A 13,925-nucleotide genomic window follows, 5' to 3' on the forward strand; every position below is an offset into this window, starting at 1 on the left:
AGAGGGAGAAGGTAAAAAGGGAGAGACAGGCTCCATGCTGCCTGGCAACTGAGTAGGAACCGTGTTGCACTTGATATGGTAGAAGTGTGGATCTGGAAATAATTGAGGGCACACGCAAGGGTGATGACGACCAACAGAGGAAGAGCAACATGGGAATGGCCTGGAACTCTGCCCTGCACAGCTGCATCCTTTCCCAGTGTGACCCTCTCCTTCCGGAAGCCGAGACCCTGTTCAAGCTGACCTGCCCTGAGCCACCTGGCTCTCTGTTCCCTTGCCCCAGGAAGCTTATGGCCAAATCCCAGCTGGCAGCCTCCAGCACATGGTATTGGCCCCTCTGACAGACATGAGTTCTGTTTTCATGTCCCTCCAGCTGGACCTGGGGAGGGATGGAAGGGCTCAACTTTGCCCATTTTTACTTTCAGAAATAAATAAGACTAAAATTTAAACTGATGTCCCTCTGTCACCAAGATGAGCCCTAAAGGCATATGCTATCACTCTACTGGTCTGTTTGAAATTCCACTGTTGAAATTAGATCTCTAGTGACATTTGAGGAGCCCTGGTGGTGCAATGGAAGCCCTGGTGGCATAGTGGTTACGTGCTACAGCTGCCAAACCCACGAGGCACTCCTTGGAAACTTTATGGGGCAGTTCTACTCCATCCTGTAGGGTCACTATGAGTCAGAATCAACTTGACGGCAACAGGTTTGGTTTCTTTTTTGTTTTGGTGGTGCAATGGTTAAGCGCTTGGCTACTAACCAAAAAGTTGGCATTTCAAACCCAGCGGGTCCATGGGAGAAAGACCTGGCGATCTGTTCCCATAAAGATTATAGCCTAGAAAAACCCATAGGCAGTTCTGCCTTGTCACATGGGGTCACTCTGAGCCAAAATCAACTTGATGGCACCTAACCACAGCAAGCCCACTCAAGGACATTGTTGTTTTACTTACAATCAGACTAATGGATATAAAATAGAGAATAATCAACACCTAGCATATGGAAAAATAGTTATTACAGTAAAACCTGTGGAAGCTGGAACCTGTGTAAGGCAGAATCCTGCCAGAGAAGGAAAGCTTAAATATTTTCCACTAATAGAGAACAGTAGAAAAGTGGTAAGACTGCACCCTGTCAAAGGTGGAAAATTGGTGAGACCCAGAAAAAAAGGTAGTCCCACTGAGTTCCAGTTCTCACAGGTTTCACTGTATTTTCCTGTTGCAAGCACTCTACACCAAAGTTCACTCCCCTTTAGAAATACTTACCTTTCATGAAAATAATCAAATAGCCCTACAAGCCATTTCTTCCCATGGGGTTAATTGCTCTCTTAATGGCACTAAAATTGATAAACCATGTGAAATTTAAATGGTTACACAGCCCCACTTAAATGTATTCTGAGTTGTAGTATCAAACTAATTTACCTTCTGTTATTGTTGTTGTTAGGTGCTATGGAGTCAATTCAGACTCAGCGACCCCATGTGATAGTAGAACTACTCCTCAGGGTTTTCTTGGCTGTCATCTTTATGGAAGCAGATCATCATTTACTTTCTACAGATACTAATATTAAACCTTTCTTTGCTTTAAAAGGACATTATTTTCTCTGTAGCCTTTGGCCCTTAATGCTAAAAGGTCCTTAACCAAACAAACTCTATTTAGATGCTCAATTATAAAATCCATTCCCAATTCATCTAATATTAGTAGTTATGGATTTTAAAAGATTACTAGGATCCAAATGGGTTTGGAAAAGATTGATTTAAAATCACAGGATTCAGAACAACAGTTACAATCTGCTATAATGACCAGCTCCTGAAAATTGCAAGTTTTATGTGAAATGACTTTACAAAGCTGGTTAGCACTAGCTCATTTTATTTTACTGTTGTAAAATGTATGTAACAAATTTTGCCACTTAACCATTTTTTAATAATTTTATTTATTTTATTGTTGTTGAGAGTATACACAGCAAAACACACACCAATTCAACAACTTCTACATGTATAACTCAGTGACATTGATTACATTCTTCAAGTTGTGCATCCATTCTCACTGTTCTTTTCATAAAAAAAAAATGCTGCTGTATCTATATAAATGACACTCAAACTGGAGTCTATCAAGATGATGTTGCAGCTGAGGCTCATGCCAGAGCTGTGGCCGATGCCACCAGTTTTTAACCTAGCCCTCCTTGGAACCTAATTTCTTGGTTGGATAATATGGGAACTTGGTTTTGACAGGGATTCCAAAGAATTGGTCTAAGCCTCTTGACTATTCTTATTTTCTGCCTTGACTTTCCCTGTGTGGTGGTTGGCGTTATAAAAGCTTGCAAGCAGCCATCCAGGGTGCATCAATTGGTCTCCCTTTGACTAGAAAAACAAAAGCAATGAAAAGTATCTACACATGTGCCCTATCAGATTGTTGATCAAGTATGTTAAGACCTGAAGAACCAGATAGTGCCCGGTCCAGTGATAAAGTTGATCACAGGTCAATAAGGGGAGGGAGATTGTTAAGATTAAATAACTCCCCAGAGCCTGACAACGCTCCAAGACTTCTGGGTGCCTCATCTTTAAATAAGTAGCCCTGGTGATACAGTGGTTAAAGCACTCAGCTGCTAACCAAAAGCTTGGCAGTTGGAACCCACCAGCTGCTCTGCAGAGAAAGATGTGGCAGTCTGCTTCGGTAAAGATTACAGCCTTGGAAATGCTATGGGGCAGTTCTACTCTGTCATATAGGGTCGGTATGAGTCCAAATCAACTGGACGGCAGTGAGTTTAATCTTCGTGGGAGCGGATCAGCAGACCTTTAAGGAGCCTGGATGGGTTTGAACCATCAACCTTTTGGTTAATGGCCGAGTGCTTAATCATTGTGCCACCAGGGCCCTTTTTCATTACATATACCTCATGCAACCCCCCCTTATTAATCTCTCAAAAATGTCCATTTTTGTTTTCCTAAAGACCTTGTTCTCTCAAGAGTGCCCTTCTTGTTTTCCCAAAGCCCTTACTCACTTTGAAATAACCGAGGGGTTTAGTGAGTCGAGATCAACTCTACAGCGACGGGTTTTGGTTTGTTTTTAGATGCTTAGCCTAAGTTTCTTTTTCCCAAGGCCTGTATCGCTAAGGTTTACATGTGTGTTCCATGTGACTTGTCTTTCTGCACTACTGTATAATCTTCAAAATACCAGCTGTACATTCTTTTTTAATCACTAAATTATAAATGGCATGTAAACAAAAAAACGCCTCACGACACCTACAGCAGTTCGTCTAGAACTAAATGCCCTCTGCAAAGCTCTCGCTCTGTTTTAATAAATAGTTGACGTCTTTAATTGTCAAAGTCCTATTTTTTTTTTAACACTGTCCTTGGCAGATTTTGCAAAGTGATAAAATTGGCTTGAAAATAGGGCACGATAGTTATTTCTCAATTGCTTCTCAAGGGCCGGTGCCTTAACCACAAGGCTTAAGAAGGACAACTTCTCCCGCTCTACGGCGGGTGGTTGGAAGATGGCCGCTCCCGGAACGTATCGGCGACTGAGGCGCGCGTATATTGCGTCATAAAGGGATACTTTAAGGCCAGATTCCGGACTCTGGAAAGACCCCAAGTGGCTCTAGTTGACTTCCATCCGCGATCTTCTGAGGGTCCAGTCAGCGGTGGAGGTGGGGCCGCGTGGTGGGGGCACAGAGGCGAAGTGTCTAGGGAAGTGAGTTCCGAGATTTGTCTCCAGCGGTGAAGACGGAGGTCGTGGGTCGGGTCAGTTTTGGGTTTTGGGAGTGTTTTGGGGTCAGGGAGATCGCACTGGGACTTTTGTGTTCCGGAGCGCTTTGGAGTCGGTGTTGGGGGAAGAAGTGGGAGTTTTCCATGGCGTGGGGTGGGGGTGGTCCTGTGTTGGAGGATCATTTGCGGGATCCGTTTTGGGGGTTCCCTAGCGGGGAGAGCTCGTGGGGTTTCGCGCTGGGACGTGTCGGGAGGTCCGCTCGAATAGCGCGTGGAGGGGTGTCTGCGTTGGGGTGTCGGTGGCTGGAGAAGCAAGTTGTGGGGGTCAGTGTTGGGGGCAGCTTTTGGGGAGTTCCGTGTTTGTTTATCATCTGGTTACTTTTATGGGTGGAGTTTGTCTCCAACTTTACTGTATATTCGTATTAAAGGTTTGCTTTCAGGTCATTCCAAGCTATAAATCAAGACCAAAACAATAGAAAATCTCCCATTTGTTTGGCAATTAAACCATACACTTCTCATTAATTCATAAGAACAAACAAATCGTAGTGGAAATACTTTGAATTGCATTTTGATAATCTACATGTTAACCCTTGTGGAATTCATCTGAAGTCAGTGGAGGGAATTTATAGCTTTAAATGCATAGATTGAAAAAAAACTAAACAAAAACCAAACCCGTTGATTTCGACTCATAGAAGGATGAAAATCAGTGGATAAGCATTTATCTTGGAAGTTGTCTTTTTTGTACTTTATTGATTAAAGTGCTTTATTGATTATTGGAAATGCTGGCTTCATGCAGTTGGTAGAGAAACTTCTTTTTCTTTGATATATGAGCGTTTAATGTTGCAATCACCTAAAGATTAGCTAGCACTCATCAGGCCCTGGTCATTTTTTTAAACTCTTTTTTTTTTTTATGGACATTCTCAAGCATATAGAGGAGCAGAAAAAAAAAATGTAATATGTGCCTGTCACCCAGTCAACTCAAGACCAATTTTATTCATCTGTATCCCCCTCCACTTATTTTCTGTGGCGAATTTATAGCAAATCTAAGGTTTTGTGTCCTTTCACTTATAAATATTCCATTATGCATATCTTAACTGATTAACCAAACCAAACAACAAACAAAAACCATTGCCATTGAGTGGATTCTGACTCATAGCCACTCTATAGGACAGAGTAGAAAAGTCCCGTAGGGTTTCCAAGGAGCAGTTAAGAGCTGAGCTCTTAACTTTCCAATCTAATATCCAGCCACAGTAATTACTAACGTTTTGGTATATTATCTTTCTGAGTGAGTGTGTGATATTTCTTAGGTTTTGCAGAAATACAGGGTGATAGACATATGTAGGTCCCTGGTAGTACAGGGGTTATGCGTTTGGTTGCTAACCAAAAGGTTGGCAATTTGAGCCCACCAGCCGCTCCTTGGAAACACAACGGGGCAGTTCTACTCTGTCCTGTAGGGTCGCTATGAGTCGGAATCAACTGGACCGTAATAGGTTCGGTTTGATTCTGTTTTATGTATACATAATTACTTTTTTATATAAAAACTTTCAAAGTAAAAGTAATGTGCTGTTTTCACAGAGTGTACATTATGGACATCCCTTTACTTCAGTAAATAAGGATTACACTATAAAGTAATTACATAATATTCCATTAGGCAGGCTATAATTTTTCATTCAATTAAAATCTCTTTTAAACTTGTTGCCATTGAGTTAATTCTGACTCATAGAGACCCTATAGGACAGGGTAGAGCTGCCTTGTAGGATTTCCTAGGCTGTAAATCTTTATGGAAGCAGACTGCCACATCTTTCTCCTGCAGAGCAGCTGGTAGGTTTGAACCATTGACCTTTCACTTAGCAGCCCAGCACTTAACCACTGTGCCACCAGAGCTTCTTAATACCCTATTAAAAACCAAAAACCAAACCCAGTGCCGTCGAGTTGATTCCAACTCATAGCGACCCTACGGGACAGAGTAGAACTGCCCCATAGAGTTTCCAAGGAGCGCCTGGCAGATTCGAACTCCTGGCCCTTTGGTTAGCGGCCGTAGCACTTAACCACTACACCACCAGGGTTTTCAATACTCTATTAGTGGACCTAAATAATATGGTTATATTCCTTTTTGCTTACTTTCTTTTTTTTCCTCTGTGTAAATTACTGAAAACAAACCATTGGGTCAGAAGTGATGCTCATATTGAAACATCAGTATGTAATGTGAGACTATTCTTCAGGAATGTTCTACCATGTGACACACAGTGTTTATGTAAGGGAGTGCTGTCATTTTTCATATCATTTCAAATTTGACTAAACTCATATTCCCATGCAGATAAAATGGCCACTTCAATTACTTGGGTTTTCTGAGTCTACTTAACATAGGGAAAATATTGATAATTTGCCTGATTTTTCTCCAATATTGATACCTGTTTTTTGATTCTATTCTCTAATTGCTTTGGGTTGTGGCCAGACCAGTAAGAATGAGAATGGTGATACAAACACTTTCCGTGTTTCATAGGAATGCTTCCAACATGGCACTTGTTCTTAGTTGGGCATTTAAGTTTAGTTTTTGTTTTTGTTTTGCTCCGGATCGATTCCTTTTTTCTTTTGGAAAGAAATAAAGTATTACAGCTACAACTAAAGCCCCAGCTCCATTTCTTCCTCTTGTTTCCCAGAAATAACCACTATCTTGAAATTTTACATTATACTCATGCTTATTTTTGAACTTTTAAATGTGTGGTGTCTACAATTTATAGTATTTTTCATATATTTAAAATTTTTATACAAATGATATTATACTTTAGGTATCTTATCACATGAAATATATAGTCTTTTTTTTTTTTTTTAAGTCAGGCTAAGGAAGTAGCCACTCCATTCCTAGCTTATGATGGGTTTATAACAAAAGCAACACAGATTTTATTAAATGTTTTTCAGTATCTTTTTAAATGATCATGTGGCTTTTCGCCCCTAACCTACAAATTTATTTTATTGGACAGGGTTGGTTGCCAGCCTAAATTCCATGCCCCCTTTCTGTTTTATTTAAGTAGTCATTTTCTGGGCGTTTAACCTTAACCTCAGTTCAGTAGGAAGTCCACATTAGTCTTAGCAATTAGAGTGGTTCCATTGCCATGTTCCGGGCACGAACATTTGGTGCAGTTCAGATCTATTGGACATGAGGGGAATTCTGCCAGGGAGCTTTGGGAAGTGATTGGATCCTGGATCTTCCAACCCTGGATCTCAATTCAAACCCATTCATGCACCACCACCTCTTCCTACCCCTCTCCTGTCCATGATGGATTCTATGTTTAGCTTGTGTACCCGTAAAGTTCTAGTAATAGTAGTGTCAGAAGTCCTCTAACTTCAGAAGGAGTGAGAATCACCATCATCACAAAGCTGATTCCTATGAGGTGGAGATCAGACGCATCTCCACACTCCAACCTTTTTACCAATTCTGACACTTCTCTTCTGGGTTCCATAATTCATTGCAGTGGTCACACAGAACTCAAAGACCAAGACCATACTTACAGTTGAGTTATTTATTAAAGAAGTAACAGGGTACAACTTGGGATCAGAATCAACAGGCTAAAAATAAAACTCATGATTAGGATCAGGAAGCATGCAAACAAAGCCTGGAAGACTCTGCCTAAGAGGAGAGCACATCCCTCCCTTCTTTAAGTGCAGGACAGCTCCTCTCTGCAGTGCAACCAAGGAGGCCCTTCTTTCTGCTATGCAAGCCTGCCTCTCAGCCTTGCAGGGCTTCTTTCAGCCCCCTCAGGACAGGCCTCTCTGCCTTCTGCCTCACTACATTGGCCTCTTCACTACTAACTGACCCAGCTGATAGCTGGTATAGGAGTTGTGTTTAGCTCCTGTAGCTGCATTCCTAGCCTCAGGTTTACTGCCCTCACCACCTACTCTCCTGCGGGGACCCTTCCAATCCTCTTGCTGTGTTCAGTGTTACAGCCCTTAATCCGTGTTACAGCTCTTTTAGGAGGTTCCTCACCTCCTCTCTCTCTGCTTTTTTCTCTCTTCTTGCCTCTCTTGCCTTTTCTCCTTTCCTTCTTTTTTCTTTATGAAATCTCGGTGAGGTTGGCTGCATATATAAGCAAACTTCTGGTCATTTTCAAGGCATGGCTCTTGTTGGAGGGCCAGGAAGTAACTAGTCCCCTTGGTGGAAAATAGTCACTTCATTTGCATAGTCTATAGTATATTGACCAATCCATGCAAGGTGTGTAAAATAGGCCAGTCACAGGGCAGGCTGTAGCCCAGGGCCAGACAAAAAGGATCAAACCATCAAGTTGTTTACAGCTTACCCAGGAAATGTCAGTCAACCTGGACAAAAGGAACAAACCCTCTCTCTCTCCGGTAGAAGACTAGGCAAAGGTAACCCCTCAGGGCTTAGGGGGGAAATCTCTCAAGCTGTTTTTCCAAAGAACCGAGGCAAAAGTCCACATAAAGGAGTCATTTCACTGCAGTGCCATTCTTATTGGCTGGCACTGCAAGGAGGCTAGACTGAAGGGTTGGAGTGGGACAAAGAGGTTTCAGGATTAGAAATGGAGGTGCTATTCATGTTCACCAGTGTGTTTACCAGTGGGTCAATTAGTGGTTTGGAGATGAGCTGTCTGGGTTTGGAGGATGCAGGAGAGCTAGAGAGAGAATCTTTCAGAATGACTTGCAGCTTCAGGGGTAAAAGCAGAATTCAAGTTGACCTCACAGTGATGGCATCCTCAGAGTGTGAGTCTCCAGCATATCTTGAGAGCATGGCTGTTGGAGAGACTGATCTCTGATCTGCTGCTTCTAGGGCAAGGATGGGGCTGCATTTGTATTCCTGATCGGGTGGACACAGCTGACTGGGTGTGTATACTGAATGTTATAAGACCTGATTCCGGGGCTCAATTTTTGCAGCGGGATCCCAGTATGACACACTGAGAAGTAAAGTTCTTAAAGGGAGTGGGAAAGAGAAGAAATTTGTGAAGATGTTGAATGAGGCAAAGGTAATAATGGAGAGAAGCAGATATAGATCAAATTCCCACACTGCTACTTGGGAGGGATGTTACCCTGGGCAACACACTACAGCTCACCAAGCCTTAGCTTACTCAAGTGTAAAATGGAGATAATAATGAGTACTTCATAGAGTCATATTGAGGATTAAATAAAGCAACGCTTGTGATTGGTTAGTACTTTGGTCTTCAAACTAGGGTAATTGTCCCAGTGCCATATAAAAAAATTTTAAAAGTATGTGGGCACAGGTGATTTTACATAAGTTTCCCAGAGCTACCCCTTCTGTATGTTGTCATTCCTAAAGTTAGTCTATGTGAGAAGTTGTCAGTGGACAAGACCATGAGCTGATTTTGATTTCCCATCTCTTCTTTCATATCCACTGTCTTCAGACTTTACAAAAAAAAAAAAAGACATTCCATTTGCCCTTCCATATCTTTCTATGGAGACTGCCCTGTGATGTAAAAGCTTCCAGGGTGTTAAAGAGACAGATGAGATACTGAGGACTTATGTTAGGGTGAAAGAGCCCTGGTGGTGTACTGGTTAATGTGCTTTACTGCTTACCAAAGGTCAGTGATTTGAAACCACCGGTGGCTCCACAGGAGAAAGATATGGCAGTCTGCTTCGTTAAGATTTACAGCCTTGGAAATTCTATGGGGTCGCTATGGGTCAGAATCAACTCAATGGCAGTGGGTGGTGGTGATGGTATGTTAGGGTGAGTCCACACGGAAAGAGAGACCAGTTGTTGTGCTCTCAGGAGTCTGTCCTCTTATGATTGAATTTCCTCTTTAATTCACAGGTTTTGGACTACAGGAATAAGATATTTTAAGTAATAGAAGAAGTAGAAGGTTATGGGTTTGGAAGATCATTGTTTCTGGTAACAGACTGACCTGAAATATCCACCACAATTTCCAGACAGGTCTAGAGAAGACAGAAAACAGAATACATCCAAGAACTACTAGTCCTTAAGAACAGAAGAAAATGACCAAGGCACAGGTGAGGTTTGTTTGACCTATTTTGCATTTATTCCCAATGGATTTATGGAAGCTTATAAAAGACAATTTGATTGAATGAGACGGGATCTGTTGATAAAAATTGGGATCTGGCAGAAATTAAGTTTAGGTTATAATCTTAAAGTAGGACAAGTTAGGAAGTGAGATATGGTTCATCAAAGTTCTTAACATTGGAACATAGGTTAGTGTGGTGCAATGAATTACTTAATGTGGCCCTTTTAGCCTTGCATGTTTTTGTAACGCCTACCCAATGATTGGATGGAACTATGGAGATAGGGACACATATTCATACTCATCGGCACTGGGTTTTGGGTTATGGAGATAGGGTGCTTATGGTCCACCAAGGGGATTGGGCAGCTTACTAACAATGCAAATAAGGTGCCTGGAACCCTTGTGGGAGTAGAACCATGCAAATAAGGTATATGGAACTCTAATGAGGGGATTGGTCAGGTTTGCCATCCTGTTAAACTTAAAAAGAGAGCCAACCCTAGAGGAGAGGAGGACCTCACTACCAAGAAGAAAAAGAACAAGGAGTGGATCACATCCTTTAGACCTGGGGTCCCTGTTCTGAGAGACTCCTAGACCCAGGAGACAGCTGGAACACGAGAGAAGGCACAAGACGGTGAGAAGCAGTGGCATGTGTGGCAGAGAAATGGCAACTGAACCGGGAGCTGTCATGAGGCAGTGGTGGGCTCTCCAGCCCACAGTGTGAGGCGGCCACAGAGGGAGTGCTGACCCACAGAGTGAGAAAGCCGAGTGCCTTTGGGCAGGAGACTTCCTAGTGGAGTGGGGTGCCTCCAGGCACTTATCGTCGGAGCTAAAGGGCTTTGTTAACAGTTATCTGGGCAGGGCAGAGGCAGGCTGAGAGGAGCCTGTCCTCAGGGGGCCAAGAGGAGCCTATCCTCTGGAGGCAAGCTTGAAGGCCCAGGCCCAGGCTCAAGGAGGGCCCGGTGGTAGAGGCCTGCCTGTGAGCATAGCCAGGGAAGAAGTTGTCCTCACTGAACAACTGTATCCTGAGTTGTACCTGTTACTTCTCTAATAAACCCCCTAACTGAGTTTTATTGTCTGTGAGTTCTTTGTGACCATTGCAATGAATTAACAAACCCAGCAGAGAAGTAGATAGTGCCGTGGGTGGGACAGCTGGTGTCAGAATTGGTAGAAAGGTTGGCGAGAGGAGGTATGTCTGACCTCCACTTCATAGGAATCAGCTTTACGCTGATGCTGATCTTGATTCTCCTTCCCCTTGTGAAGTTAGACTAGGAGGCCTGATGCCATAATGCCATTTTTATAATAAATGACTGTGTAAGACTTTGTGAGTTGCCTAAGTTATGAATTTGTGTGTACTTCTAAAAAAATTATTATTATTATCATTTTGGTCAAAGTACACATCAATTCAACAATTTCTACATGTACAATTCAGTGATGTTGATTATATTCTTCAAGTTGTGCAACCATTCTCACTTTCTTTTTCTGAATTGTTCCTCCCTCATTAACAGAAATTCACTGCCCCCTAAGGTTCCTATCTTTCGAGTTGCTGTTGTTAATTTGATCCCGTAGAGATCTTAAGAGAGCACAAGACTCAAAGTAGACATTCTTACTAATTTCTAATTAAACTAAACTGTTGTTTGGTTTAAAGAAGACTGCAGGAGGTATTTTTTATTTAAGGTTTAAAGATTAGCTCAGGGCAATGGTTTTGGGAGCCTCAATGGCGCCAGAAAGTCTGGATTCTGTGAGAATCTGAAATTCTGTTTTGCATTTTTCCCCTTTTGATCAGGATTCTTTTACAGAGTCTTTGAACAAAATGTTCACTAATGGTAGCTGGGCACCATCTAGTTCTTCTGGTCTCATGGCAAAGAGGGCAGACATTTATGGAGACAATTAGCTACACATTCCATTTCTTTCTCCTATTCCTGACTCTCCTTTTTCATCTGTTGCTACAAGTGAATAGAGACCAGTTGTTGTACCTTGGATGGCCATTTGCAAGCTTTTAAAATCCTGGTACTACAGAAGAAACTAAGAGGTAGAACAGAAGCACTTAACACAATATTAGACCAGTTAACTGGAATGTCCCATGAAACCATGACTCTATACCTCCAAACCAAGAAATCAAATACTAAAAGATACTTGGTTGTACATAGGCAGCCTCAACAGCTCTTTTTATTTTTGTTGTTGGAAAAATACGTGTCACATACCATTTGGCAATTGAACATTTTATAGATGTATAGCTTATTAACATCAATGTTAATCAGCTGTGTGTGTGTACTTTTCCTGGCAGTCAGTGTCTTAGGCTGGGTTCTCTAGAGAAGCAAAATCATCAAAGCATATAAATACGTATATAGAGAGATTTATGTCGAGGAAGTGGCTCACGCAGTTGTAGAGGCTGAATGTCCCAAGTCTGTGGGTCAGGATAGAGGCTTCTCCTGATTCATGTAGCCAGAGGGGCTGGTGAACCCAAAATCAGCAGGTCAGAGAGCAGGGCTCTTGCTCACAGGCTGTGAAGATTGATGAGTCCCAAGATTGGCAGGTAAGACCGTAGGTAAGCTGCTAGCTCAAGTCCCAAGAACAAGAGGTCAGATGAACAGAAGCCAGGTGCAGGATCCAAGGCAAGTAAAAGCCCACGAGACTTGCGAGAATGTCCAGTTATATTCGGTACAGACCATACGCCCAAGGAAACTCCCTTTGAACTCACTGGCTGCTCACAGCAGATCCTATCATGGAGGCGATCACATTATGTCAAATCTCATCATGTAAGCGATCACAACATCATACGACTGCCAAACTACATCATAACTGCCAGACCACTTACAGTCATGGCCCAGCCAAGCTGACACACAACTTTAACTGTCACGGTCAGTAGCAAGAAAAATATGAAAAGTTACATGATTTGCAGTGTCTGTGAGGAGAAGGCACACCAGTTCTTTAGGGAAAGTAAACATTTCATTGCCCTTGGGTCTTTAAAATTCCTCAGAGTTAAGCTAAGGGGGTAATGCCAAAGCAAAACTCATTTGGAAAAAGATTACCCCAAAACAGTTTTGCTTGACAGTGGAGACTTCTGGTAGTCTGACTTCACCCAGGAATAAAGCTGGAATTAGCCAATAGAATAAATGGGCAGCTTGTCCTGCAAATGGTCCTCTATGAAAAAGAATTTTTCCAACCAAAGTTTTGTTACTGTTTTGGCAGGAGACAGCTGAAAATTCACCAATTCTTTGATAAAACATTGACAATACAGATATTGCCAGTGCTAACTTTTTCCCTTCTTAACCTCGTAGTCAATAAATAAAGTCACAGCCAATTATTCTTGTCTTGACTTTCATATTTTTAATGACTCAGGTGATACATTTTCATGTAAGAGATTTAAGCGAACAGAAGTATTTGTAGAAATGGACAATATCTCCAGGTCTTTCCTACCCAACTACCAACCCAAAAGTAACAAGTATGAATAGTTTGGGTCTCCATCCAGTTCTTTTCTGTGAATATACATGTGGTCATTAAGGGCTTGGCCGCTAACTGAAAGTTTGGCAGTTGAAACCACACGGCTTTATGGGAGAAAGACCTGGTAATCTGCTTCCATAAAAATTAAAGGCTAGGAAACCCTATGGGGCAGTTCTCCTCTGTCACATGGGGCGGCTATGAGTTGAAAACAACTTGACAGCACCTAACAACAACAAAAATGTCTTATTGTATAGTTATATAAACTTTTATATACATACATGTACTTATACACCTATAATTGTGTATACTATTAAGAATTTTTACATGTTTTGGATTACAAAATGTACTGTTCGGGGGCTTGAATTTTGTCATTTAAGAGAATGACTTGGAATGAGTATGTGTACATCGCTTCATTGATTTTAAAGTTTGAGTGGTATTACACAGCATCAGGTGCTGTAATTTTACCCTATCTTCTATTGATGAGAATTTAGATTATTGATGTTTCTCACTATTGTAAAAAATGAAATAATGAACATTCTTACTGCACATTGATTTGTCCCTGTTACTTGCGGTTGACTCAGTTCTGACTCATGGTGACTCCATGTGTTACAGACTAGAACTGCTTCATAGAGTTTTCTTGATTATAATAGTAATGGAAACAGATTGCCAGGCCTTTTCTTACACAGTATTGGTGGTTGGGTTTGAACTACCTACCTTTGGGTTAGCAGTCGAGTGCAAAGAGTTTGTGCCACCTAGGGACCTTGCACATACTTTTACATATGTGCAAATATTTTTTAAGTATTTTTTTAGGCT

General features: G+C 41.8%; 1 protein-coding gene across 5 annotated transcripts in view; it reads left to right on the plus strand.

The window, feature by feature from the left end:
- The first annotated feature begins 3,386 nt into the window (after window positions 1–3,386).
- Window positions 3,387–13,925, plus strand: part of LOC126086068 (zinc finger protein 577-like) — a 53,241-nt gene continuing 42,702 nt past the window's right edge. For 3 of the 5 annotated variants that reach the window (XM_049902120.1, XM_049902122.1, XM_049902121.1), the window contains exons 1-2: window positions 3,387–3,723; window positions 9,467–9,663. In XM_049902120.1, coding sequence (XP_049758077.1) covers window positions 9,649–9,663 — 15 coding nt within the window. In that variant the 5' untranslated portion in view covers window positions 3,387–3,723; window positions 9,467–9,648. The remainder of the gene's footprint in view (window positions 3,724–9,466; window positions 9,664–13,925) is intronic. The other 2 variants (XM_049902119.1, XM_049902123.1) reach the window with 2 other exon arrangements.

The sequence above is a fragment of the Elephas maximus genome, chromosome 11 (assembly GCF_024166365.1).
Source record: "Elephas maximus indicus isolate mEleMax1 chromosome 11, mEleMax1 primary haplotype, whole genome shotgun sequence".
Classification (NCBI taxonomy): Eukaryota; Metazoa; Chordata; class Mammalia; order Proboscidea; family Elephantidae; genus Elephas; species Elephas maximus.